At 39.5% G+C, this 27,783-nt stretch overlaps 1 protein-coding gene and 1 long non-coding RNA gene across 29 annotated transcripts in view; one reads left to right on the top strand and one right to left on the bottom strand.

The window, feature by feature from the left end:
* The window catches only part of RGS7 (regulator of G protein signaling 7), a 448,509-nt gene that overhangs the window by 191,683 nt on the left and 229,043 nt on the right, over nucleotides 1–27,783 (top strand). For all 28 annotated transcript variants that reach the window (XR_010599787.1, XR_010599786.1, XR_010599788.1 and 25 more), the window contains one exon: nucleotides 17,376–17,472. Coding sequence is in view for 22 of the 28 variants with exons in the window: in XM_065589102.1 (XP_065445174.1) it covers nucleotides 17,376–17,472 (97 nt within the window). In the remaining 6 variants the exon portion in view is untranslated. Of the gene's footprint in view, nucleotides 1–17,375; nucleotides 17,473–27,783 lie in introns of those variants that run through there.
* LOC122173519 (uncharacterized) lies at nucleotides 2,571–27,783 on the bottom strand. Its single transcript, XR_006174023.2, has 3 exons — nucleotides 27,725–27,783; nucleotides 4,845–5,064; nucleotides 2,571–3,663 (listed from the first exon to the last, which is right to left on the bottom strand). It is a non-coding gene; the product is annotated as an uncharacterized LOC122173519 (long non-coding RNA).

The following is a 27,783-nucleotide window of genomic DNA, read 5'->3' as shown; positions in this document are numbered from 1 at the left end:
TCAGCACAACAGTGCTGATGGGTTGTCCCACCCGCTGTGCCCAAGCTCCTGTCAACCCAAAGAAATTTCAGAGGAAGTGTTCCATCTCAGTTTGATGGATGGATTACCCATTACTAGCACAGATATCAACAAAGAAACTGCTAAGGATCATGTATTTTCTCTAGTGAAAGTAATGGTACTACAGGGTTCAGTGTTGGATCAAAAGAATCTCCAGTTTACTCAATTGATGTTGACATGACACAAATTTTCTCTGAATTACAGTTGCACCTTATGGGAAATGCGAGTAATCATTCTAAAATCACTTCAATCTCAGGTTTTGTAAGCTCTTCACAAAGGTCATTTTGGTATTGTATGGATGAAAGCCAGGGTCTGGAGTCATGAGAGACTGGAGAGAAAAGCAAATAATTCCTTGCAATTTGAGAGTCTGCAGTAGTCCACCCACAACTCTTAGTTAGGTTATCTCATGTTAGCATGTAAATGATAGTGTGTGTGTGTGTGTGTGTGTGTGTGTGTGTGTGTGTGTGTGTGTGTGTGTGTATAGTTAGAAAGTGTTTTTTTAAAGTAGGGTGGAAGAATGTGATATCCTATCCCTTTAAATATTTGAGCACTCTTCTCTACCCCCAGTGAAAAGCCTCGTTTTTTTGTTGGTTTCAGTTTTGCAGCCAGAACACTAATTGTTTCCACAGCAGCTAGGAGCCGTATGACCTACATTGACAGTGTTCAGGCCCGCTGACAGAAATTCTAGGCCCGAGGGCCAGGGCTGTCCCTAGAGGGGTGGGGCCCGGGATGGAAGTGCCGACTCTGTCACTTCTGGGACCGGCCACGCTGGCCTGTGGAACCCCCAAAGCATGGGGCCCGTAGCAGTCTTGCACACCGAGGTACCCTGTAACCCGCCTGGGTGATTTAAAAGGGCCCGGAGCTCCTGGCCGCCACCACAACCATGGCAGCTGTGGTGGCCGAGGACCCCCAGGCCCTTTTAAATCGCCCAGGCCCCTGGGCAATTGTCCCCTTGTCCCTCCCTGTCAGCGGGCCTGCCAGCGTTCAATTTACTAAACACAGGATGGAAGCATTACACTATTTGAACAAAGTCTTAATGGCACCTTGGTGATCCTGAAATCCATATACTATTACCTAGCAACTTCTGAAGGTTGATTTGCCATTTCAGTTACACACGATGCTTTCCTATCCCCAAAGAAGAGGCTGGGAAGAGTTGTTGAAAGGTTTATCCACTGAGTTCATGGCAAGTTTGAATACATCAATGACAATATGTCATTTAAAAACTGAAATGTCATTTTGGTTTGTCAAAAAAATAATTCTGCGGTTGCTATTCTCCTGTCCCCTGCCATTTATGGCATTGTGACAGGCTGGCAGTGTTTTCCTGAAACACATTGCCCTGTTAGTAGATGCTGCTGCTGGAAGGAAGGTTAACGGGTTTTGCTTGACCCAGTGAGTTGCTGACAACTTACTATCTCACCTGGATATAAGGGAGATGGGTGTGACACTCTGAGAAGATAGCAGGGTCTACAGTGCAGACTGAGCAGTCCAGAGGGTAAAGCCCTCAGAGCAGCTAAATCTTTGGCTGAAGAGGAGATAAGAGCTGCTCTTTCTATCATGAAGTTTCCCTGGTTAATAAAGCAAAATCCCAAGAATGGGGTAACTTTGGACTTTCTATAGTGTGAGGAGGCTGGGAGAGGTGCTTGCTTGTAGAATTCTTCCACATAATTGTGTGGTTGGGTCTAGAATGATATGCTTGTTTTTCTTGGGTGTAATTGCTCTGTGGTGTTATAGTGTTCTTTTGGAACTTGTCTTAGTAGTTTTATGCATTTAGAAAACCTTTGCAAAATGCAAATGCCACATGAAGTGATCAGAGACAAGTCAGTGTATTACAGAACTAAAGATACTTAATCTGTCAGCTCCTTACTCATGCTGCTAAGTAGCTCAGAGCAGCAAATCACATAAACGTAGACATGTGCCTAATGTGCCTCAACATCTCTGTTGATATAATTACAATGAAGCCCATAACACCCCTACTGCCACCTGTGTTTAGCTAACAGGGATGGAGTGTGTGTCACACACTTCATCTCCTATAAGCAATGGCCAATTTTACTTGAAGCTTTAAATTTTTGTTTGTTTTGTGGAGCCCTAGAGATCGCAGTATTTAAATATGTAAATTATATTTTAGCATGAAGGTGGCTAAAATTAAGGATAGGGAAACACTGTTAGGATTGTGACGGTGCTGCCCGTAGGAGCCAGCTGAAGTCACTCAATTAGGGTGAACCGCAAACAGAATGGGGCAGACAAACCCCAAAAGCTGGTGGATATTTCAATACTTAGATTTACCAAGCCAGCACAGAACAGCTTCTATAGTACTTCACTGGTTACTGAGAAGTTCAAACAACACAGTTCCCTTAAAGTACCCAGCCTCAGGCCGTCATCCAGACACACCTGTCAGATATGATGATGATTACTGAAAATCTTATCTCATTATATAAAATAAAAGGTTCTTCCAATCCCAAAGGATCAGCCACATACCCAGGTCCAATTATAACTTAGATCTTACCCAAAATAGACGCTATAGTCAATTCTTATTAACTAAGCTAAAATTTATTAAAAAAGAAAAGAGAGTGAGTGTTGGTTAAAAGATCAATATGCATACAGACTTGAATTCAATTCTTGAGGTTCAGATACATAGCAGAGGTGAGCTTGTAGTTGCCAAAAGTCCTTTTTGGTATAGTCCATAGGTTATAGTCCAATGTCCATATTCAGGGTGACTCCAGTCAATGACTGGGGATCTCAATCCTTGTGGCTTAAGGTTTCCCCCTCTTGAAACCCAAAGCAGATCTGAGATGCAGAAGGATAGTGTCCCAAGGTTTTTATACATTTCCAGCAGCCTTTTGGCCTGAGAAAACAATAGGCTCAACTTTCCTTCTTCTAAGCATCCTGGCAATTAACACAGAGTAATTTATCCATTAAATAGTTCAGATACAGGTTACCACAACCTTCGAAGCGACATATAGACAATAATACTATTTCACTCAAGTATCATCATAAATGTTATTTCTTTTTTGATCTTTAAATTAAAGCTATAGCAATAGACAAGAATTGTTTGCTTATATTACAAGACCTGAGCAAACATCTACCCTTCTATCTCTAACAATGCAGACTTACATTTCAAAGCTCTATTCATTTACTTAACTTCCTAGCCAGTCTCTAAAGTTCACCCATGGGTCGGGTCAGTCGGTGAATTAATTAACTCTTTCTGGCCCTGTCATCTTTCAATGAGATATTATATCACACTCATAACGTCACAAGGATAAAATAAGAAACCATCCAACTCCAGTTTTCACCTCTACTTAAACCAAACCTGATTTGAGGCTCTGAAATGTTCAGCTGAGAGAGAGATGGATTATTTCCCATCTGAGATCAGGAGTGCTGGATATCTTACAGGAAACTGCAATCCCTTGATTATGCAAATCCAATGAGAACAGGCTAAGCTTTGTGTAAGCACCTGGTTTTATTTTAGAGACATTGTGCTCCAGAAGACAGTGCACAGGCAGAGGAAGGAGAAGCTTCTTCACGTGATCCTGCCACTGTGGGTGACAAGGTAGCTCAGTCTTCTGTCCCATTCTGACCTGGGTCTGTCTACTGAGAGACAGGTGTGAACTGCATGGCAAAGAAACATTTGCATCATAAAGCATGGTATTGCATGTCTGAGTTACAGAATGTGTTAAAAGCCCAGTTCTAGGGCTCGTTGGAGGAATTTTTATGGAACTGTATTCCATCAGAATATGCAGAAATTGAAACCTTTCAGGAAATTGCATTGATTTTAGCCAGAAATTCATTTTTAGAAGAAAAGTAGGGGGTCAAAATAGTAGGAGTCAAAAGTAGGAGTCAATATATTTTAATTTTTTAAATTTTGAAATGACTTCATTATTTTTGTATTATATTGTAATATAATACAAAATAAAATAAAGTTTAAATCAAAACAAAACATTGTTATTTTACCAAAACAAAATGTTTTAATTGACCTTTTTTTGAAAATATTTCTTTAGAGAATTTTCAAAATTTTGGGATTTAATTTTCATTTAGAATGAAACCATGTTTTGAAATATCAAAAATCCTTTGTGAAATGCATCTTCTGTCCTCAGCACAGTTCAACCCAGTTATCTATGCACAGGATGCATGTAAAAGTTCAGTATAATCACTTAGCCAAAAGCACTTTGTTTTCATGATGAGGACAACCCTGTATTTCTCTAAATTTGTTATGGTCTAATTAACCGTAAGCCTTAGCAAATAGTATAACAGACAAGAGACAGTGATGAATTGTTGCTTGGCTTTGAGAAATCCCCTTTCCTGTCACCAGAGGGTTGATTAGAATTCTCCTGCTTGCCTGTCCTTTATATAAGTGATTATAGTCTGCATTATAGTTCCCAGGCTGCTACTGGCAAAAATCTTTTTGTCAATGATTTTTTATTTTACATTACACACGATGATGTTTTTAAGAATATGTATCTAGGTAACAGTGCTGACACTGCTATTGCAGAAGGAGAAGACTCAATGCACTTCTTCTTGGTTGTCTGGATGGGAGCTGGGGCTGGAATGCCTAAAGGGGACCGTGTTTGGCTTCTGGTTAACCAGCATGGTACTGCAGAAGGTCTCTTGTTACTGCCTTGGTGAAACTATAGAATAAACCACTAGTTTTGAGGGATTGTCTGCCCTATTTCTTGCAGTCTGCCCTGAGTGGGGCGTTCTCAGTGTGGCCCATCCAGGCACTTGGTCAAAGGCTGTATCAACATGTAACTTTTATGGATTAGCACAGAGGGGGACCTGTAGCATATACTCACCAGGTTGTGCAAGATGACCGTTTCTTTGGGTTTGGTCTTCACTGACCCACTATCCTTGCTCTGTTAGGCCTGTAACCCTGTGGCTCATTTGCTTTCTTCCCTATTACCTTGTTCTCGGACTGAAGACAGGTGAACGGCACACATTCCAAGAACAGGAACAGTCAGGATTTTAATTGTTCTCCACTCAGCTTCACACACAACATGTGTTTGTTTTAAGGTACTGTAGAACAGATAAAACACAGAGAAAATGAGAATGTGAAACCCATTCATTCTGCGTGTAATTCCATTGCCTTCAGTAAAGTTACACCAAGGATATGTTGAGTCCATTTTATTTATTTGATACAGAAAGCTTCCTGCACAATGATGCAATTCTTAAAGATGAGGTCGTACCAGAGTAGAGGCTAAAATGTTACCTTTAGCATCTGTGCACAAGTTCCAGTATTTCTATTTCTAAATTGAATGGAGTTCAGAGACTCAGAACAATTTAAAGGTCTGAAATGACATGAAAACTGGTAGTCTTGCAGTATCTCAGATCATGGATGGTGAAAATATGAGGAAATTGGGTTGCTTATGATTTCTGTCCACTTAAGAAAAAATGTTAATGGAAAACACTAACACAAATTCCAAGGTAGTCATGTTTTGTTTTCTGCAAATGAGCATTCCTCCTTTCAAAATTACATATTACAGTGTCATAAAATGCTCCTCACTAACCAAAGCCTTCATTACAGATTTTCAGAATACACAAAAGTCTCAGCCTTGAATCCTAATGTAGAATTCTCATTTCTGTATTTCATTTCTATAACCTGTAATGTTGTTTTCCCTCAAACTATTCAATATTCTTTTGAGTTCTGGTTTCCTCCCGCAGAATTTTGGCTACTGTTAATGTATGTTTTCTGAAAGTCCCCCTCCTTCCTTGGGAACCGTCACTCCTAAATGAACAAACAGAGCAGATATGAGCCCAGGTCATCTGTTGAATTTGTTTGGGGTTATCTGGAAGGCAGGCAAGAAAGGTGACAACTCCAATAGTACAAATACACATCTAAAAACACACTTACAGATGAACTAGTAACGCTTTGCCATAGTCTGAGACGCCATCTGTTTTGTTTGTCTTGAGATGGAATGACTGGCTCTTAAAGTCAGTCCAAGTACTCTGATGAGGCATGTGACTGTTTTTAGCTAGTGACTATGTCCTGTTTACATGGTATCATCTCGAGGCTAGTGGTTTTGCAAGTGATTCCTGTCAGTATAACAACACCCAAGATGTGAAATGAACTAACGGCTGCTCCCCACTCCATTGTCTGGAAGTGCTGTATCTAGTCCTGAGCCATCCCTTTAAGAACATCTTTTTTTTTTTTTTAAATGTGTGGTTTGTTTTCATCTGCTTTAAAATATTAGCACTAGAGCTGGCCAGAGGATGACAATTCCGTTTTGCAACAACTGTTGAGGTTTCAAATTTTGTTTTTATTCCACATTGGAACAAAACAAAAACCTTTAAAATGTTTCTACAAAATGGAATTGTGCTGAAATATTTATTTATGGGTTTAAAAAGTCAGGTTTCTGAGTTAGCTGTCTCTGCCTGAAAACCACTGGAGAGTCCACCTTGGATCTCAGAAACTTCCTGTTGCAAACTTCTTTGAAATCTATACACTTTGTTGAAGCAGCATGTTTTGATGAAAAAACATTTTGTTAAAAATGTTCTGACCAGCTCTAATTAACACTATTTAGAAGCTCAAATCATATCTTAGCAAATGTATAAATACTATTTTGTTCTGTTCAAAGTTCCATTCCACAAACCCCTCCTTTAATTACCATCTCTTTCACCAACCCTTCCAGAGTTGATTCCCTTCACCTCCCCTTAATAATGCCTACTTGTCCTCTCCCATTGTAGCTGCATTTCTGTATTCCCATACTCTTTGGGTGAAATCCTGACTCCATTGAAGTCAATGGCAAAACTCCCACTGACTTCATTTTGGTCACTATTTCACCCTTTCAATTGGGTTTCAGTCCTTTTGAGGCAGCCTTGGCTTTCTCTATCACAGTCTATAAAACTCCATGCAGTTTTACAGTGTGCAAAACTGAGAAATTTATTTTCATTTTTCAAACACAAACCATCTTAAAGAATCAGTGAAGTCACTTGCATGCAAATAAGTTTTTAAAAGGAAAATAATTCATATAACGCGCTAAGAAAATTATGGTATAGTGTTTTATATTACCAATAATTTGTTACTTCATCAGCGCCCATACTGTGCAAGCTTTAGACTTGGATTTGTAAATGAAACCTTAATTTAACTAAAGTGTTGAATTTTGCAAATATATCTTCTTTGAATGGGTCAGTAAATATAATGCTGTTACAGTGGATTAACTAAATAGAGAACTCTATAAATCCTGTACACATGTCGTGAGTAGAAAAAATGTTTTTTTCACATGCAATGTATTTTCCTACGTGCAGAGTATATTAATCCACAAATCATTGGTGAGGCCAGATTTGCAAGGGTATTTAGGTGCCTAAAAATGCAGATAGGCACCTAGTGGGATTTTCAAAAGTGAGTTAGACGTCTAACCCACACTGACCTCACAAAACAACTTGGGAACAGGTGGTGGTGCCCTTCTTCCCCATCTCTTTATGGGATGTAGCCTGGGTGGGAGATTTTTTCAGGTTCAAATTTACTCTGTACAAATAATCATTGGAGTAGGGACTTGAACTTGGTTCCTCCATCTCCCAGGTAAGTGCCCTAACCAGTGGGCTATTGGCTGTTCTGTAGTAGAAGACTTTTTTTGAAAAATCTTTTCCCCTTGTCCCATTTTTTTGTGAAGAATTATGAAAGGTCTCAGTTTCATCCGGATGTGGAATGAAACAAATTTCAAAACCTCAAAATTTTTGCAAAACAGAACTCGTGTTACTCACCATTAGGGCTGGCTGGAAAACTGCCCCTCCTCTCTGAATCCATACTATGCCTGCTTCTCTTCAATATCTACTTGAGATCACTGGGGGAGAGAGTGAGACCCCGAGGGGTATAACTGGCAATGGTATGCTGATGGCACTCAAGTATATATATAATTCTCTACTAACACAACCACCGTCACCACTAAAATGTCAGACTGCTTACAAGGAATCAATTAGTGGATGAAGACCAGCTGGCCCAAGCTAAATCCAGGCAAGACTGAAGTGATCTGGTTCAAAGGGGAAATGCTTTGAAAAACTAGTTGAGATGCTGTCTTCACTGAAGGCATACTGCCCTTGTTCATTGAAGTGGTGCAAAGCCTCCGAGTCCTGTTTGTCTCCTAAGATGACCTGGCTAAGCTTGGATGACCAGTTAGCATCATTATTTAAAAATGTGTGTTTTGTTTTTGTTTTTTACCTCCAGCTTGCTGGAAAACTTTATCCCTTCCTACTTGGATGAAGACTGGGACTCGATTATCCCTGCATTTGTCACCTTCAAGACGGATTGCTGTAATTCACTATATCAGAAGCTGAATGTTAAGACAATGTGCAAATTCTAGCTGGTACAAAATGCAGCTGCCCACCTTCTCCATGTCTTAGGGTGCTATGAGCATGCCAGGTCTGTGCTCATATCCCTACAGTGACTCCAGTCAGCTTCCAATGCCAGTTTTGACAGTTAGGGCTTTATTCCTCCAGTTCATTAGAGGTCCAGTTTCAATCTATGAAACACTGAGACAACTGTACTTCTCTGGGTCAATCAGATTACAGAGCCCAGAAGGAAGTGGGCTCTTGATCAAGGGTATTCAGATATGGAACAAACTTCCAGAGAAGATCATGTAAATCCAGAGTCTGAGCACTTTTAGGAAACACTTGCCAAACCTTCCTCTTTGAAAAAGCTTTAGCACCACAAGGATGACAACACACACAGGATCACAATGCTGACTCTCTCTTCTATTCAGTAGAAAAAAAATCTTAAATATCAAAACAAAAACCCTACCGCAAGCAGAGATTTTTTTCCCCTGAAAAGGGAGAAGTGCCAGAGTCTCTGTGAAATCCACTAGGGGCTTTGCTGTTGATTTTACATGGGAGATATTCAGATACTGCGGTGATAGGTGCCAGTATAAAACTTCAAGATAGATACACATGAACACATAATGGGAAGTAAATCTTAATCTTTACCACACATAAACAGTGTTTCCCCCAGTCTCGCCGCATATCAGTAATGTGTTGATCTTGAAGTAATCAAGAATAATATTACTAAAATAAAGTTCTAACAAATATAACTAAGTAAATTTAATTGCATTTCCCAAGCTATTTAGAATCTTAGGAGTAGATTCACAAAAGGACTTAGGCACCTAAATCCCAAAATCAGGCCGCACAGGGAGTTACAAACCCTGCCCCTCACAGCTGCTTCTGGACCCTGTAGGAGTCTAAAATAGCTTAGCGGCTAAAATTTTGCAGTAAAAGTTTTCTAGACACATATGTTTCTGCCTGTGTGCATGTGCACTGCAGCCCCACGTCAGCTATCCAGATGCCTAAGCCTCAGAGTGAATGCTTGATCCATGGGTGATTTATTTATTATTTTCTGTGTCTTTATCTGTGAATGGTCTCACAGAAGAGGGCAAGGCACATACCTATTGTGTAGTTGAAACTACATAAAATCTGGTGTATGTTTAGGGTGACCAGATGTCCCGATTTTTTATAGGGAAAGTCCTGATTTTTGGGTCTTTTTCTTATATAGGCTCCTATTACCCCCCACCCCTAGTCCCGATTTTTCACACTTGCTGTCTGGTCACCCTATGTGTGTTTGAAACTCCTTGTTTTAACGTGAAGGCACTAAATGCTTTCACTTCAGCAGGTTGACCACCTGCTGCTGTGTTTCAGCTCAAAACTATATAGGGTAATAAAGAAAATGTTTTGGTGAGTTGTTCTGTGACTTTCACTCATATTTTATATACATATAAATGTATGTATTCTGCTAAAATCCATATTTTGCTTTAACTGTTTTTAAAAAACAAACACACACTTGAAAAATGATTACACAAATAATTGCACTGTTGTTTCATATTTCCTGTTCTAATTCCACAAGCACTTGATGGTATCAGTTTTGCATGCAGCCAACTGTATACTCCAGATAGATTCAAGGTTCAAAGAGGATATTTATGTGTGAGAGAGTTGTCTAGTATGTGGCATAATTCTTTAAGTGTTTTGCCCCGAGTTGTAGGAAAACCTTTTCTAAAACATGTTACATTTTTCAATTGTTGCTATTTTGAGGTGATATAGGATTAGTGCCGTCTGACACATTACATTTGCAGCACGTGAGCATGAGAATTGAATGGAACAATGGTATATTTTTTAAAAAAGGAACATATTTATCTCTTAAATGGACTAAAAATCAGGATAGCACTGAGCGATTTTAGACTACATTCATGGATGTGTTAATCCATGTTATTGTAAGACCTCAAAAACATTTTGAGCTGGATAGATCAAACAGCTTCTTGGGACTAAATCAGGGGGCCTAGATAATCTCCATCAAGAATATTAAAATACCTGGCATATGAAATTGCAATCTCCAAACTAAGGTTTTCTAATGAATACATAATCTCGAAGGTCAGACCCTCTGACTGGAGAATTGCTAATATTGTACCTATTTTTAAGAGAGGGTGAAAAAGTGTTCCAGGAAACTACAGGCCAATTAGTTTGATCTCAATTGTATGCGAGGTCTTGGAACAAATTTCGAATGAGAAAGTAATTCAGGACATAAAGGTAAATAGTAAATGGGATAAAATACAAGAAGGTTTTACAAAAGACAGATCATGCCAGACAAATCCAATCTCTTTCTTTGAGAAGATGACTGATTACTTACACAAAGTAGATCTAATCTACCTGGATTTCTGTAAGGTATTTAATACAATTCCACATGGGAAGTTGTTAGTTAAATTGGAGAAGATGGGGATTAATACAAGAATTGAAAGGTGGATAAGGAACTGGTTAAAGGAGAGGCTACAATGGGTCATACTGAAAAGTGAATTGTCAGGTTGGAGGGAGGTTAGTAGTGGAGTTCCTCAGGAACTGGTCATGGAACCAGTCTTATTTAACATTTTCATTAATGACCTTGGCACAAAAAGTATGTATGCTAATAAAATTTGCGGATAACACATTGGATGTCTTGCCAATATGAAGGAGAAGATCTGGAGGACCTTGAAAACAGGACCAATAGAAATGGGATGAAATTTTAATAGTGCAAAGTCATGTACTTAAGAACTAACAAAAAGAATTTTTGCTATAAAGTGGGGACTTATCAGTTGGAACCGACAGAGCAGAAGAAAGACCTGGATGTATTGGTTGACTACAGGATGAGTATGACCCACCAATATGATGTAGCCATAAAAAAATCTAATGCAGTCCTAGGATGCATCAGGCAAGGTATTTCCAGTAGAGAGAGAAATGTTGTTACTGCCATTATAAAAGGCATGGGTGAGACCTCATCTGGAATACTGTGTGGAATTCTGGCCTCCCATGTTTAAAAAGGATGAATTCAAACTGGAACAGGTGCAGAGAAGAGCTGTTAGGATGATCAAAGGAATGGAGAACCTACCTTATGAGAGGAGACTTAAGGAGCTTGGCTTGTTTAGCATAACCAAATGATGGCTGAGAGGAGATATGATTGCTCGCTATTAACATATCAATGAGATAAACACTGGGAAGGAAAAGGAGTTATTTAAATTCAGGGCCAATGTTGGCACAAGAACAAGTGGAAATAAATTGGCCATCAACAAGTTTTAGGCTTGAAGTTAGATGACGATTTCTAACCATCAGAGGAGTGAAGCTCTGGAACAACCTTCCATCAGGAGTCATGGGGGCAAAAAAAACCAAACTGGTTTCAAGACTGAACATGACAAGTTTGTGAAGGGGATGGTATGATGAAATTAACTACAATGACAAGTGGCCCATCTGCAGCTGCTAGTAGCAAATATCTGCAACAGCCAGAGATGGGACACTAAATGGAGAGGGCTCTGAGTTACTATGGAGAATTCTTTCCCTGGTGTCTGGCTGGTGGCTCTAACTGATTGCCATATTTGGAGACAGGAAGGAATTTTCCCCCACGTCAGATTGGCAGAGACCCTAGGGATTTTTCACCTTCCTCTGCCGCATGGGACACTGGTCACTTACTGGTTTAAAAACGAGAGTAAATGGTGGATCCTTTATAACTTGAAGTCTTTAAATCTTGATTTGAGGACTTCAGTAACTCTGCCAGAGGTTATGGGTCTGCTACAGGAGTGGGTGTGTGAGGTTCTGTGGCCTGCATTGTGCAAAGGTCAGACTATCTGATCATAATGGTCCCTTCTGGCCTTAAAAATCTGAGCCTATGAAGCTTATGAAATAACAGCCTATTTTTCATTTAATCAATGAGGCTTCTACCTGACAATCTTTCTCGGATGCTGTAGATTCGGAGTTTGTGAAATTTCTTCCTCGGGCCGCTTTTCCTCATAGAGCTAGAGGTGTAGCAAGGGGACTAGAATTTGGAAACTTGACCACCAGTCGAAAGTCTACAAAAGACACACAGCTGTACCTGAGAAGTGCAGGAGAATTTATTGTCTACAGAAATTCTTCAAAATGGCCATCAGGATTGGAGTAAAAAAGATGTATTTCATGCTTCATTATTAGGGCTGGCAGGGAATTTTCTGAGGAAATGTTTTTCATTGGAAAATGGCAGTTTGTTGAAACTGAAACTGTTTGTGGGAAAGGGTCTGTTATGACATATCTCCTGTTTTAAAAAAAAAATTGGAAAAAAAAAGTTGAAATTGATGGAACATCCCAATTCGACACTTTTTTTTAAATTAAAAGTTTCAGTTTTGCTTTGGGATAACTTTTCATGCAGAAATTTTAGCTAATTTATGCTAAAAATCTTTTTAAAAAGAGAAAGAAAAGGCTGGAAATTATCCATACAAAATGTTTTTATTGTCTTGACCTGAATTTTTTTGCAGATTATCAGTTAATGAAAATCTTCAAAATTTTTACTTTGCACCCTGATTCAGGCTGGGAAAAGTTTTCAAAATCTCAATAATTCTCATGGGACACTCATTCTACCATATGGTTGGCATAATTTTCTCTCCAAGTCTAATTTTGGTAAGAACAGTAAAAAACAAACTCTTCCAGGAGTTCAACTTGAGTCAAGCATCTAGTACATTCTAATTACATATATTTTCTTCAGTGTCAACTTAAAAATGGCTTTCTTAGTTCTAGCTATAACAATTTTCATGTGTCACCTGCAGTGAACTGGATATAAGTCCCTATGTATTTAAATCTACAGTTTTTATTTCAAGCACAAAACTGGTCTAGTTGAAAACCTGCAATCCCTAATCACTCAAGATAACGAGTGTTTTGACATACTACTAACTGCAGGATTTCAGTAGAAATGAACTTCTATGCAACTCTCATTCAAAGGTCTCAAAGCAGTATGCAAGCATTAAAAGTTAAACCTAACCCTTTGAATTAGGTGGAGGAAACATTCCCTGCTAGAATGCATCTGTTTTTGTTTTAGTTTTACAGTGCACAACATAGCCCGGCAGGTTAGAACAGGAAGTGAACTACACTGTATTCAGTGGAAACTGTCGAGGATGTTTAGGAAGATAACTCTATTGGTGTATCTGAATTTTTTTTTCCAGGATGCCAGGCCTAACACTCTTTTTCTTAGGAAAGAGTTATGATATCTTGATAAATTCTTGGTTTTACATCTCATCCAAAAGGCAACACAGTGCCATGCAGATGCACACATTGGCTCAGCATCAGTAATCACTAGGGTGGAAGAGAGTTACCTACTGAATGGCCATTGCCCCATTCTACATCACCTACAATATGTGTTCCTTAAAGATTTTTCATCCAAACGTTGCATCAGCTCAGCTCTTCTTTGTCAGATCTGATGGGATCACAGCATGCATTGGTATGATTAAAGGCTGAAACTCTTAATTTAAGGATATCTTTTGGTTTAAAATTGAACTATAAGTACCCTATTTCTCCATCTTGCTACGTTAACACTTAGAGGTTAATCATTTCCATGAGAGTTCAAAGAGTGTCTTTTCATTTCATCCTTCCCCTAAAGAGTATGAAAAAGACATCCATTAAAATCTATCACAGCAGACAAGTAATTTCGTCTATTTTTAATCTTGAAAGTGTACAAATTGCTCAAGCCCTTTCTCCCAGAGAACTTTGTAATTTTGGTAAAATTATGAATGACTCTTCTTACTGTACAGTAGTTAATACTACATTTGAACTATTGGTAACTAGACTGATTTTGAATATTCTGTGTAGTCTTTTCATTTGAGGATCAGGGATTTGAATATTTTTGTTGCTTAGTAGGACAGAAGGGGTCTCAAACCTCACACTCCCAATCTTTTTATAAATTCATAAAGAGCAAGACCAGAGGAAAATGGGAAGGAGATAATATATAATATGTAGTGCCACCCTCACTGAGATTTAATGCTATTGGAAACCAAACCAAAACACCATATACATGTTTGATCTTGTAATAATTATTATAAAAGATTTTAAAAAGTTCTTTTAGAAGTTGAAAAGCCTCAAGTACAATGAGTGTGGCCATCAGTGTGTAGATAGATTTTGCTTCAAATATGGGGACCAAGTTTGCATCCCCTACACAGAAAAAACTTTGACTGATCTCTGGGATTTTGCCTGAATATGAGTGCTGCTTTTGGACCTATTGCCCTCAAATATAGATTTCCAAGTTGGGAAATGGAAGCACGGGGGAGACAGATAACAATATGTTCATAAATACATGGTGTGAATTGCCCTTTTCTAAATTGCTGGATATTTTCTCCCTTACATGTAATGTGACTAGAGGTTTCAATGTTACCTTGTCTGCCATTCCATCTTACCTTGACAAATATTTACTGCACTGAACACCACCTCTGGAAAGGTTCCAGGATCAACCTGAGAACCCATCATCACCCCAGCTTTTTTTTTTTTTTTTTTTTTTAAATAAAGGTTAAGACTAATAAATCCCAATGCATTGTCAAAGCTAGTCTGGTTTAAACAGATAAGCAGATAATAAAGGAACAGCAAGAAGCTACTACAGAGGCAAGGCAAAGCAGCTTATACTTCACATTTGACCATCAAGTCAGGTGACTGAGCAGCAAACTGTGACACATCGGGAAGGCAAGCTACTATGTCAAACAGCAGCTTGTGTTTCCCAGATTAGACTTCTCAATCAAAATTAGAAGAGGATTTCTTTTTATCTCCCTAATTAAGCTGTTCTATCCTTTGTATTGTTTGAGTCAATGTTGATGACTAACTGAGGAGAAAAGCCTTGAGGACTGTTTCCCAAATATAATTAAATGAGGACATAATGTTTTGCAATGGAAGAGATTATACATTTGCTGAATTTAAAACAGGCAAAACAGGGGAAAAAAAAAGAATTGTACACACTGGGAATTGAGCTATGTACTGAGATGTATTGAATTAGATGTTTTGGAGACATAAATCAGAGCATTTTTTCTACTTTTCATTCTCCTGAGATCTTATGTATAATATTGTACAGTGATTGTCTAAAAAAATCCATTGTTTGTGCTGTTTTTGTGAGATGAGACAAGGCTTTCTAATCCAACTAAGCACATGCAAGAAATCCTAGCTCTGTTGTAACTAATTAGGAGGCAGGTGTTCTGTTATATCTAGTTTCAGAATATCCAAACTCACTTAAACTATAATCAGTGAATACTGATTAAGCCAGTCAGTCCACAATGCTGATATTTAAAGCTTCAGAAAGGTTTTGCTCAGGGGATCTTCATTTCTGAACTTGAAGTGTAACAACACATTGCAGAGTCCTCTGAGGCAGATTCAATAGAACCATCCTAGGGCCAAATTCTGCTCTAGTTGTCCTGGTTACTTCAGTGGGCGACCTATGCACCAATGGTTGAAAATGGATCTTTAATCTGAAATGAAAGTCTTATGTTAAAGCTGACAGACTTTTTTTTCATTCAGGATTGCCATTAAGGTTAACAGTAACCTTCCCATTAACTTCAATAGAGGCAGGGTCTTCTTTATTCTTTAGATAGTAAATGCAGGGCCAGATTCCAACTCTCAGATGATTTGTCGCATTATTTCAGTTTCCTTAGTCAGTTCTTAATATCCAAATTTTGTTTAAAGAATGTGTATCCAAAGATCATGCATTAACTTCATTTACTTTTCATAAATATAATGAACATCTCCTTTCTTTGGAGTTACATTTTCAGTAACCTGTAGTTGTAAGCATTATTTTTAGTCTTCCACATCTTGCTATGCACTTCACACACAAGATATGCATTGTAAGTTAACATATGTTTGCCTATACAGCTGAACCTATGTGCTCTTAACCGAGTTGTCCATATATAATCCACGTGCAATTGCAGTAAATGGATCTCCAAGTATTCTCTGTAATCAAAAATTTTAAAATGTACTTTAACATAGAGAACCAAGGATTTTCCATGGAGCTTGGATTCTATTACTAATGACAATGAAGGAATGTACAGGGGTAAAATCATTATTAGTTGGATTATTTCATTTGTATATTTTAAAATATATACAGAGAGAATTTGTCTAACTTGTGTTTCTTTATTAAAGTTTACTATATATCAGGATAAAGTTTGAGATATCTTATTCCATATATAATATATCCACTAATCAGTCTGTCAGGATTTTGACCATGATTCCCTAATAAAAGGGCTTGCTCATGCTTTCGTTTGTAGCCAACAGAAGTTTGGTTTTAGCTTGAATTAGAACAAATGCAGGCCCAGTTGGCTTGTAAAATCTAGTCAGGCATAAATTAGCTAATACAATAAAAGTACCCAGAATAATAATACAAAAGGGCTCAAGACTTTTCTTGGCCAGCCAGCTACCAGGAAAACAACCTACATTTCTGGCTGTACTGTCTCAATGGAAGGCAAATCCCACCATGAACATTTGTCCTTTCTTTCTCTTCGTCTCAAGAGAGAAGTGGGAATATAGGCTGCTATTGACTTAAGCTTCATTTTAGTTTCAAATAGCCTTTTTGATACAGTCCTCAATCACCAAAAAGACTGCATGGGTCTTTTCGTGCAAGGAAGTGAGCACTCATAACTTCCATTTAAGTCGAGGACTGGGGCTTTTGAATAGAGGAAAAAGCTTTTACAGCATCTAAACCACCTGTGAATGAGACTATCACAGACACCATTTTGGAATCTTTTGGGAGAGGGGGGAGTTTAGATAGCTGCTTTAGACACTCTAAGAGCTACTGGTTTCTTTTATATTGGGTAACATTAATAGAAGGTGAGATTCTGTCTCTAATAATGGTTTGTAATCTCTTTAGAATGAAATCTTCCTGCTATGCCTCAGCATTCCTCTCTCAAGTATTGTCGGAGCACAAACTCTCATTGCATTAATGCTGTTCTTAAATAAAGAACTTGTGGTTTTTTATCCTCTTCAAATAAAAAATGAAATTATTGGGGAAAAAAGTCAAATAAAGGTAGCAGGCCCTCATTTCTGGGAGGCTGAATTAAGGTTTTCAGATAATAGATTTCTGCCAGGAAATAATGCTGGTTTTATTTTTTCTTTATATTCAGATGGAAGACGTCATAGCACGCATGCAGGATGAGAAAAATGGGATTCCTATTCGTACAGTCAAAAGTTTTCTTTCCAAGATTCCCAGTGTCTTTTCTGGTAAGATTCAAAGTGAATTTCATACTGTTTAAAGCACTAGTGGTGCAAAGGGGTTCTTGGACACCAATCGTGTACTTAACATGAGTATTCTAAGAAATCCACATAGTCATCTGATCTGGGAACGAATTGGCTATATTGCAAATCCACTGAAAACTGGATTTCTTGGGAAAAGGGCGTTTCCTTTGTCTGCTATGCGTTGCAAGGAATTTACTCAAAGGCTTTTCTAGATAGTCTAGATAAATTAAGCAATGGCAATACTAGATTTACTGCAGAAAGGCAATTACAGGTAGGTGGCAATATTTTTAATGCACCATATTTTCATTTCAAACTAATTTATAAATCTGTTTTCAGGCTATAGGTACACTGAGTTTGGTTGTCTATGTAGTCTAATATCTTAACATAAGAACTGTCATATCAGCAGGATCAAAGGAAGGTGAACGTTCCATCCCACAAGGCCATGTGTGTGTTGTAGTACCATATATGAAAATTTTTTACTGACTCCCACATAAAATCAACTTATGATCAGAAGCATGAGGGTTGCTGTCCCTTGTTTCAGTCTAGTAGTGCAACTGCAAATGTATATAAGTAGTCAATATCATTATTTATATATTTTTAAAAGATATTAACTATTTGTACCTTGTGGATATTTATCACTAAATTACTGGCACCAATTTGCATTTATTAGTTTCTGCCCAACAGAGGTTGAATTCTGGAAAAAAACAAAGATGTTGAGGCTGGGACTGAGCTGTACCATGAAAGCTTTCACAGCATCTGCCCACTTCATAGCTGGTCCTAATGAATGTTGTTAGCTTCTCTCCTTCATAAGTGCAAAAATCCACTCCATTTTTTTTAATCGACTGACAAAATCCTTTTCATTTTCGTTGTTTCTATTTATGCTATCAAATGACTGTAGAATTCCTCTGAAGTAGATCTTGGTGTCAAACCTATACACTGTAAAATGGCTAATAACTGCTTAGGTTCTGTAGTGGAGAAGGTGCACCCATCACAGAAAATATTTGCAGAAATTTGCATCATGTAGAGCAGCACAAAATGTTCTATATACCTTAATATATAACTTCTGGGATTTCTTTTGAACAGTGAAAAGGAGGAGTGCAGCCAAAGATACTTCCTATGAATGGATAAAAACCATTCAGGGTTTAAAAGAGAAAACATAGCATACAGTGGCCTCTGAGAAGTTGACCTTTTTCTCCCATAAGCATGTAGAGTGTGGGGTTCCCATGAAAGGATTCATCTTAATTCTCTGTCTTTCTTTGACTGCTGTGGGTCCAGACTTATGTCTACAGTTTACTTATAGGAGACATTATTTCCAAAAGCATTTTTTACTTGTAAAGAAATGGTCAATGATACTAGTGGAAGTTATATTAAAATAAGGTACCTTTTCTTCAATAGTACATGTTTCAGTAGAAGTAACAGCAACTCCTATGAAGGAGGTTTGTTCATTTACAGAAGTTCATCTTATTTTTTTGTCTTAAAAACTATAAGAATCAGAGTTTATTGTTCCTCCCCCAAATCCTCTCTATCACATATTATTCCAGTAACTTTCACTAACTGATATTAACCTCCATCCCAAACATATTATATTTTTCCCACTGTTCAAAGTATCCTAGTTTCTGTGGATGCAAATAACTGAACTCATGAACATATAATTAAGTTGGTAAAGTTCCATGTATAGTACTCCCCTCTACTGGATGGCACCAGAACTGCTTGACTTTGTGCTAGGCCCTTTCCTGCTGTCAGTAATTCTTACATTAATGGGTTAAGAGTTCATGTTTATGGAGCAGGAGTATCTCAGCTCTGCCATAATGATCTTCCAATTATGAAGTTCTAGGTGGCCACAGATTTGTTGAAGAATAATGTTGTACAGGCTATGTTGACTGCTACTCCCAACAAAAGTATCCATTTATTAATTCAGCATTAAAGTGGGAAAAAATCATTAGTTTTTAAAAAAAATGTGGAAGTTAATGGATTGCTTTATAGCTAAACCTAAGTGTGGAGTTGTCTACCTGGAAATGGTCTGGCCAATGGGAAGATGTTAAAATGATGAGTGTATAGGTGTAATTTGAGATGTGGCTGGCTGCAAGACAATATTTGGACTTACTGAAGGCTGTGAAGTTATTGGACAAGATCATGAAGTACTCCCATTGGGTTCTGGTATCATTAACAGATCACAGAGCCAGTTCTAGGGTCTTCATTTAATGAACAAACCTTGACAAATGTAATTTTGTCCCAGGTCTACAATCTCTCAAACAAAAAATGGCCAGAGACCATTTTGCTGCTGTAGACAATCATCTATCCTACATGTTATAGTAGATCTGTCCCCCTTGAAGGAATCCCACAGTTAGATACAGGTGTCCCTAGCCTCTGTCTGTCAGAGGATGGAGATGGATGGCAGGAGAGAGATCACTTGATCATTGCCTGTTAGGTTCACTCCCTCTGGGGCACCTGGCATCGGCCACTGTCAGTAGACAGGATACTGGGCTAGATGGACCTTTGGTCTGACCCGGTACGGCCGTTCTTATGTTCTTATACAAAACAGTGAATGTAAAATACTTTCAATCCAGGATTTTTCACTCACAGTGCTGTTGGAGTGCTAGAGCCATTTTGCACTTAACTTTGCAAGGCGCAAGCTGAGGAGAATTGGGCCCAGAGTCTTCTGTTGCACAATCGGTTAAAACTAAGCACCATAATATTTTAGTAGGCAAATATTTATTTAATAAATATGTTTTAACTTTGGGAATGGGTAGGATATTTAAATATTACATATACTTAATGGAATAAATTCCAATTTCACAGTATAATTGACATACAATATGATGGGTTCTCTTTCTAGTTGTCCTATTTACAGTTGGACAGCAAGTGGCAGAGTTAATGGTACTATGGGGACCTTCATTCTGAATGTGTGAGTTAAAGGCAAAAAGTTCCATTTATACCACAGTATACTTGCTCTGAATGTCATAGAATCATAGAATATCAGGGTTGGAAGGGACCTCAGGAGGTCATCTAGTCCAACCCCCTGCTTAAAGCAGGACCAATTCCCAACTAAATCCCAGTGTCCCTGAATAAGAGGTTTGACTGTATGTGAAATGAAGAATTATCCTAAAATGATTTTTATATTATTGTCATACTTGAATAAGACAACTTATCATGCATTCAACATTTTAAAGTATGGTGTATGGCTGTTTAGTTCACTAAAGAAAAGATGATTGTAAAACTATATTTTGACATGCACAGAATGCAAAAATTAGGATTTAGCCATAAAATCCTGATTAGCATTTTGGATTTTCTAAAATCCATGCGTCAGGTTTTCACAGCAACACTTGCCCACATTCTCATGTTGCATAGGTTTCTGCAAAGCAACATACTCAGAAGCTTGCAAACCTCTCAAACTGGTCAGTGACACTTCTCTAAAAGGAGAAATTGAAAATTGTCAATACAATGAAGATTTCACAGCTTTTTTTTGGAGCCTTTAAATAATCTTGTAAACTTCAGTATGTATCGAAGCATTAGTGTTTAAACAGGCTGTACAAATGGAAAACAAATTCTGGAATACAGGCCAGAATGATGGTCACAATGTAATGGAGGGAGGTTTTGCAACTGGCTTATTATAAAGACAAGCTAGATCTGTTGGTTTACTACAGTGAGGCCTTTTAAGTGCAAGCACTTCCACCCATGCTTAACTTTATTCACAAGAACATTCCCATTGAAGCCAATTAAGCTATTCACTTATGTAAAGTTAAGCAAGTGCAATCTTGTTTGCAGGATTAAGTCCTTAAATGAGAATTTTACAGTTATGCTATTAAAATGCAAGAGTGGGTTTTTCATTTTCATTTACTTGTATTACATATTACTGCTCATGACAACACCAAGTGAAATATTACTTTAAATCGCATTCTCTTTTATTTAGAATAATGTCAATTGACTGATTATACCCACTTAATGTTTTTAAAAGCATTACAGTTTAGCAAAATTTCAAATCAAGAATTGTATCTGCATTTGATTTTTATATAGAATGTTGTGATGGTAGCTTGTCATTTTTGTATAGGCATTCCTTTAAGATTTTTACAAATACAACATCTGTGCTATTAAATATCTCAAATGAAGGGCACTTCTTAATTTATAATCATTACAAATGGCTGTGATAATAAAACATCAAATGCGGAATTATATCAGCATGTAAACTTTGCACAAAAGGACAATTAGCCAACATTACATTCATGTGCTCATATAGAACAAGCACATAGTGTGTGGTTGGGGGAGGGGACTGACATTCAGGGCCAGCTCCAGGCACCAGCCCACCAAGCTTGTGCTTGGGGCGGCACCTGGAGGGGGGCGGTGCGGTGTGGTGCTCCGGCTCTGGGGAGAGCGGGGCCACAGCCGGGCTTGCTGCCCTCTCCCCGGCCCCGGCTGGGCACTCCGCCCTCCTCCCAGGGCTCCGGCTGCCCTCCCCCCCCGGAGCTCTCCCCCCGGCCACCAGGGAGAGCGGAGCCCTGGCCGGGCATTCCGCCCTCCTGCCAGGGCTCCGGCCACCCCCCCCCCCTGCGTGGGGGGGGGGGGGGCGGGAGGAGCGCCCAGAGGCTTTTTTGCCTGGGGCAGCAAAAAAGCCAGAGCCGTCCCTGCTGACATTAAATAATTATTTATGCACAAAAACATTGTTTTTGTTCCATTATTTTTTTTCCTTTTTTCAAGTGCAAATTTGTTAAATTCTCTCTCAGGATCTGTTTTAAAACAGATTTTTCAAATAATTTGAAAACAAAGAATGTGAAAATACAGAATATATATGCATTTATACTCTGCGTGTGTCTGTGTGGTATTATATACTTAAGGGCCAAATTCATGTGTGGTGTAACTTTATTGAAGTTGGTGGAGTTAAACCACAGCTGAATTTGGGCCATGGATTCCAAAGTATTTAATCCCATTATTTCCTAATTTTGTGAAAAAAATCTATTCCTGGGCTAAAACCTTGTGTGCCAAGATTCAGTCCAAGAATTTTTAACGCCAGATTATAAACCTCTGAAAACAGAAATATATAATAGCAATGCTGGCCAGTGTAGAGGGACTTATTGCAGGGGAGGGATAGCTCAGTGGTTTGAGCATTAGCCTGTTAAACCCAGGGTTGAGAGTTCAATCCTTGAGGGGGCCATTTAGAGATCTGGGGCAAAAATCTGTCTGGGGATTGGCCCCTGCCTTGAGCAGGGGGTTGGACTAGATGATCTCCTGAGGTCCCTTCCAACCCTGATATTCTATGATCTGCCCATAACCTCTATTAACATTAATGGGCAGATACACATGTGAGTTCTTCTGCATCAAGATGAAACTGTACTTCTTATTATGCAAATAACAACTACAGTTAACAATTTAATACATTACAAAGTCTGTGAGTGAAATGATTGGGCAAATTATGCATACTTGTATCCAAACACTGAAGAGGAATAAAAGCATTCTAAAAATAGCATACTTGGCAAATTCCTACTGGAACCCACGCTGAAAGAATTACAGGAAGTTTGCCTCAGGACATTTTACTCATGCTACCCACGAACCATTAGTGGTCACATTATGCTGATCTGTTAATGATTGTGGTGCATTTTGATAGCCTTGTGAGAAACAGAGGTAAAAATCACACACTTAAAAAATACACCTTATGCGTTGTACTGTGATCCTGTCAGATCTCACGCTAAGTGGGGTCAGACTAGTACTTGGGGGGTAAGGCCAAGGCGCTGCAGTAAGTGGTGCTTGTGGTCATTAAACATTCTATGGCACATCTAGCAAGAGCAGCCATCCTGGCCAGCTTCCAACTCGGGTAATTGCTGTTTTTTCTGTCTATCTAATTATCCCTCTGTAGTTTCCACTGGATGTTATTTTTCTTTCCCTATCTTAAAATGTTAGTGTGCTGTTAAGCAATTGCCCAGTGAGGTTGCTGATGGTAGTTTTTATAGTTTTGTATATTGATATTGTTAAATGTACATAGCTTTTGGGGTTTGAGGATAAAAAGATACAGATATTTTATACTCTCTGCAAGAAGAGGCTGTTTTTATTTTAACTAATTATTTCCAGTCTTCTTTCTCCTTTTTCAAATACATGGCAGTTTTTCATGTGTATTTTATACACCTCTTCTAAGATGTATTTCTCCGTGCCAGATAAGACCCTTATTCAAGATTATTTTCCACATTACTTGAGAACCAGGTAATTTTCTGATGAGATCTTCTGCCTTTAGTAGCAGCTCAGGAATGATAGTGTCTTTCTCAAAAACATGTCTTCTGCTAATTTCTCTCTCTCCTTTTTATTCTGAACACTTGCTAATTCACCTAAACACCTACATGTAACATGCACATTTGCCTTTTTCCTTGCTCCTGTTATCACACATGTACACATGGAAATGTACACACGTCCCTCCGATGTTCCAAGAAGATACCGCTTGCTTCAGCACTGCTCTCCTGAGCTAGCTCTAGAATGGGAAATCTGGCTGTTTGAAGTGGGGAGGAAGTGTTACCAGGACCACATAGTCCTCTTTTGTGTTGTTCAGTGTTGTTCAGTGTCTGAAAATTGTTAGTTCTCAATCAAGCTGCATATCGGGGTTTGGACAATTAATTGAAAATTAAGCTATAGCTGAAATGTGGCTGCATGGACATGCTACTTCTGTGAAGTAAACCGAAGATAGCAGCCACAAGCTCTGTGAGGAAATCATAGAATCATAGAATCATAGAATATCAGAGTTGGAAGGGACCTCAAGAGGTCATCTAGTCCAACCCCCTGCTCAAAGCAGGACCAATTCCCAGCTAAATCATCCCAGCCAGGGCTTTGTCAAGCCGGGCCTTAAAAACCTCCAAGGAAGGAGACTCCACCACCTCCCTAGGTAACGCATTCCAGTGTTTCACCACCCTCCTAGTGAAATAGTTTTTCCTGATATCCAACCTGGACTTCCCCCACCGCAACTTGAGACCATTGCTCCTTGTTCTGTCATCTGCCACCACTGAGAACAGCCGAGCTCCATCCTCTTTGGAACCCCCCTTCAGGTAGTTGAAGGCTGCTATCAAATCCCCCCTCATTCTTCTCTTCTGGAGACTAAACAATCCCAGTTCTCTCAGCCTCTCCTCATAAGTCATATGCTCCAGACCCCTAATCATTTTTGTTGCCCTCCGCTGGACTCTTTCCAATTTTTCCACATCCTTCTTGTAGTGTGGGGCCCAAAACTGGACACAGTATTCCAGATGAGGCCTCACCAATGTCGAATAAAGGGGAACGATCACGTTCCTCGATCTGCTGGCAATGCCCCTACTTATACAGCCCAAAATGCCGTTAGCCTTCTTGGCAACAAGAGCACACTGTTGACTCATATCCAGCTTCTTGTCCACTGTGACCCCTAGGTCCTTTTCAGCAGAACTGCTACCTAGCCATTCGGTCCCTAGTCTGTAGCAGTGCATGGGATTCTTCCGTCCTAAGTGCAGGACTCTGCACTTGTCCTTGTTGAACCTCATCAGGTTTTTTTCTGCCCAATCCTCTAATTTGTCTAGGTCCCTCTGTATCCGATCCCTACCCTCTAGTGTATCTACCACGCCTCCTAGTTTAGTGTCATCTGCAAACTTGCTAAGAGTGCAGTCCACACCATCCTCCAGATCATTAATAAAGATATTAAACAAAACCGGCCCCAGGACCGACCCTTGGGGCACTCCACTTGAAACCGGCTGCCAACTAGACATGGAGCCATTGATCACTACCCGTTGAGCCCGACGATCTAGCCAGCTTTCTATCCACCTTACAGTCCATTCATCCAGCCCATACTTCTTTAACTTGGTGGCAAGAATACTGTGGGAGACAGTATCAAAAGCTTTGCTAAAGTCAAGAAATAACACATCCACTGCTTTCCCCTCATCCACAGAGCCAGTTATCTCATCATAGAAGGCAATTAAGTTAGTCAGGCACGACTTCCCCTTCGTGAATCCATGCTGACTGTTCCTGATCACTTTCCTTTCCTCTAAATGTTTCATAATTGATTCCTTGAGGACCTGCTCCATAATTTTTCCAGGGACTGAGGTGAGGCTGACTGGCCTGTAGTTCCCCGGATCCTCCTTCTTCCCTTTTTTAAAGATGGGCACTACATCAGCCTTTTTCCAGTCATCTGGGACCTCCCCCGATCGCCATGAGTTTTCAAAAATAACGGCTAATGGCTCTGCAATCTCACCCGCCAACTCCTTTAGCACCCTCGGATGCAGCGCATCCGGCCCCATGGACTTGTGCACGTCCAGTTTTTCTAAATAGTCCCGAACCACTTCTTTCTCCACAGAGGGCTGGTCACCTTCTCCCCATGCTGTACTGCCCAGTGCAGCAATCTGGGAGCTGACCTTGTGCGTGAAGACAGAGGCAAAAAAATCATTGAGTACATTAGCTTTTTCCTCATCCTCGGTAACTAGGTTGCCTCCCTCATTCAGTAAGGGGCCCACACTTTCCTTGATTTTCTTCTTGTTGCTAACATACCTGAAGAAACCCTTCTTGTTACTCTTAACATCTCTTGCTAACTGCAACTCCAAGTGTGATTTGGCCTTCCTGATTTCACTCCTGCACGCCTGAGCAATATTTTTATACTCCTCCCTGGTCATTTGTCCAATCTTCCACTTCTTATAAGCCTCTTTTTTGCGTTTAAGATCAGCAAGGATTTCACTGTTTAGCCAAGCTGGTCGCCTGCCATATTTACTATTCTTTCTACACATCGGGATGGTTTGTTCCTGCAACCTCAATAAGGATTCTTTAAAATACAGCCAGCTCTCCTGGACCCCTTTGCCCTTCATGTTATTCTCCCAGGGGATCCTGCCCATCTGTTCCCTGAGGGAGTCAAAGTCTGCTTTTCTGAAGTCCAGGGTCCATATTCTGCTGCTCTCCTTTCTTCCTTGTGTCAGGATCCTGAACTCGACCATCTCATGGTCACTGCCTCCCAGGTTCCCATCCACTTTTGCTTCCCCTACTAGTTCTTCCCTGTTTGTGAGCAGCAGGTCAAGAAAAGCTTTGCCCCTAGTTGGTTCCTCCAGCACTTGCACCAGGAAATTGTCCCCTACGCTTTCCAAAAATTTCCTGGATTGCCTGTGCACCGCTGTATTGCTCTCCCAGCAGATATCAGGGTGATTAAAGTCTCCCATGAGAACCAGGGCCTGCGATCTAGCAACTTCTGCTAGTTGCCAGAAGAAAGCCTCGTCCACCTCATCCCCCTGGTCTGGTGGTCTATAGCAGACTCCAACCACGACATCACCCTTGTTGCTCCCACTTCTCAACTTTATCCAGAGACACTCAGGTTTTTCTGCAGTATCATACCGGAGCTCTGAGCAGTCATACTCCTCTCTTACATACAACGCAACTCCCCCACCTTTTCTGCCCTGCCTGTCCTTCCTGAACAGTTTATATCCATCCATGACAGTACTCCAGTCATGTGAGTTATCCCACCAAGTCTCTGTTATTCCAATCACATCATACAGATCCACCACACTTAAAAGTGACAAGACTATATGCAGTTTTCATTCACAAGTGGACAGCTCCTTTCAAATGCCTTTGTAGTAAATTTGACATATACTATTGCTTGTAGCCTACTGTTCATCTACAACCAGATAGACTGTGTAACATAGGCTCTTTGGGGCAGAGATCTGACTTTTATCATGTTTGTACAGTGTCTAACATGCTGTAAAAATGTTAGCTGTCGTACCTGTCAGGGTTCCCTCCCCACTCTGAACTTTAGGGTACAGACATGGGGACCTGCATGAAGACCCCCTAAACTTATTTCTGCCAGCTTAGGTTAAAAACTCCCCAAGGCACAGATTTTTCCTTGTACCTTGGATTAAGTAACGCTGTCAGCACCAAGTAATTTAAACATTTAGGGAGGGCCACTTGGAGCCCTACCTTCCCCAAATATCCCCCCTAGCCCTTACACCCCCTTTCCTGGGGAGACTTGAGAATAATATCCTCACCAATTGGTACAGGTGAACACCAACCCAAACCCATGGATCTTAAAACAATGAAAAAATTAATCAGGTTCTTAAAAGAAGAATTTTAGTTAAAGAAAAGATAAAAGAATCACCTCTGTAAAATCGGGATGGTAAGTACTTTACAGAATAACAAAAGACTCAAGAACATAGAGGATCCCCCCTCTAGGCAAAATCTTAAGGTTACAAAACCAAGGATAAACCTTCCTCTAGATGAGAAAATCACAAGCCAAAATAAAAATAAGCTAATGCATTCCCGTATTAGTACTTACTAATTCTAATTGAGTTGGATTGCTTGCCTTCTTGATCTGTCTCCGCAAGCACACAGAAC

The sequence above is a fragment of the Chrysemys picta genome, chromosome 3 (genome assembly GCF_011386835.1).
Source record: "Chrysemys picta bellii isolate R12L10 chromosome 3, ASM1138683v2, whole genome shotgun sequence".
Lineage (NCBI taxonomy): Eukaryota > Metazoa > Chordata > Testudines > Emydidae > Chrysemys > Chrysemys picta.
The sequence above is the reverse complement of the archived record's forward strand: the minus strand, read 5'-3'. Positions and strand labels throughout refer to the sequence as shown.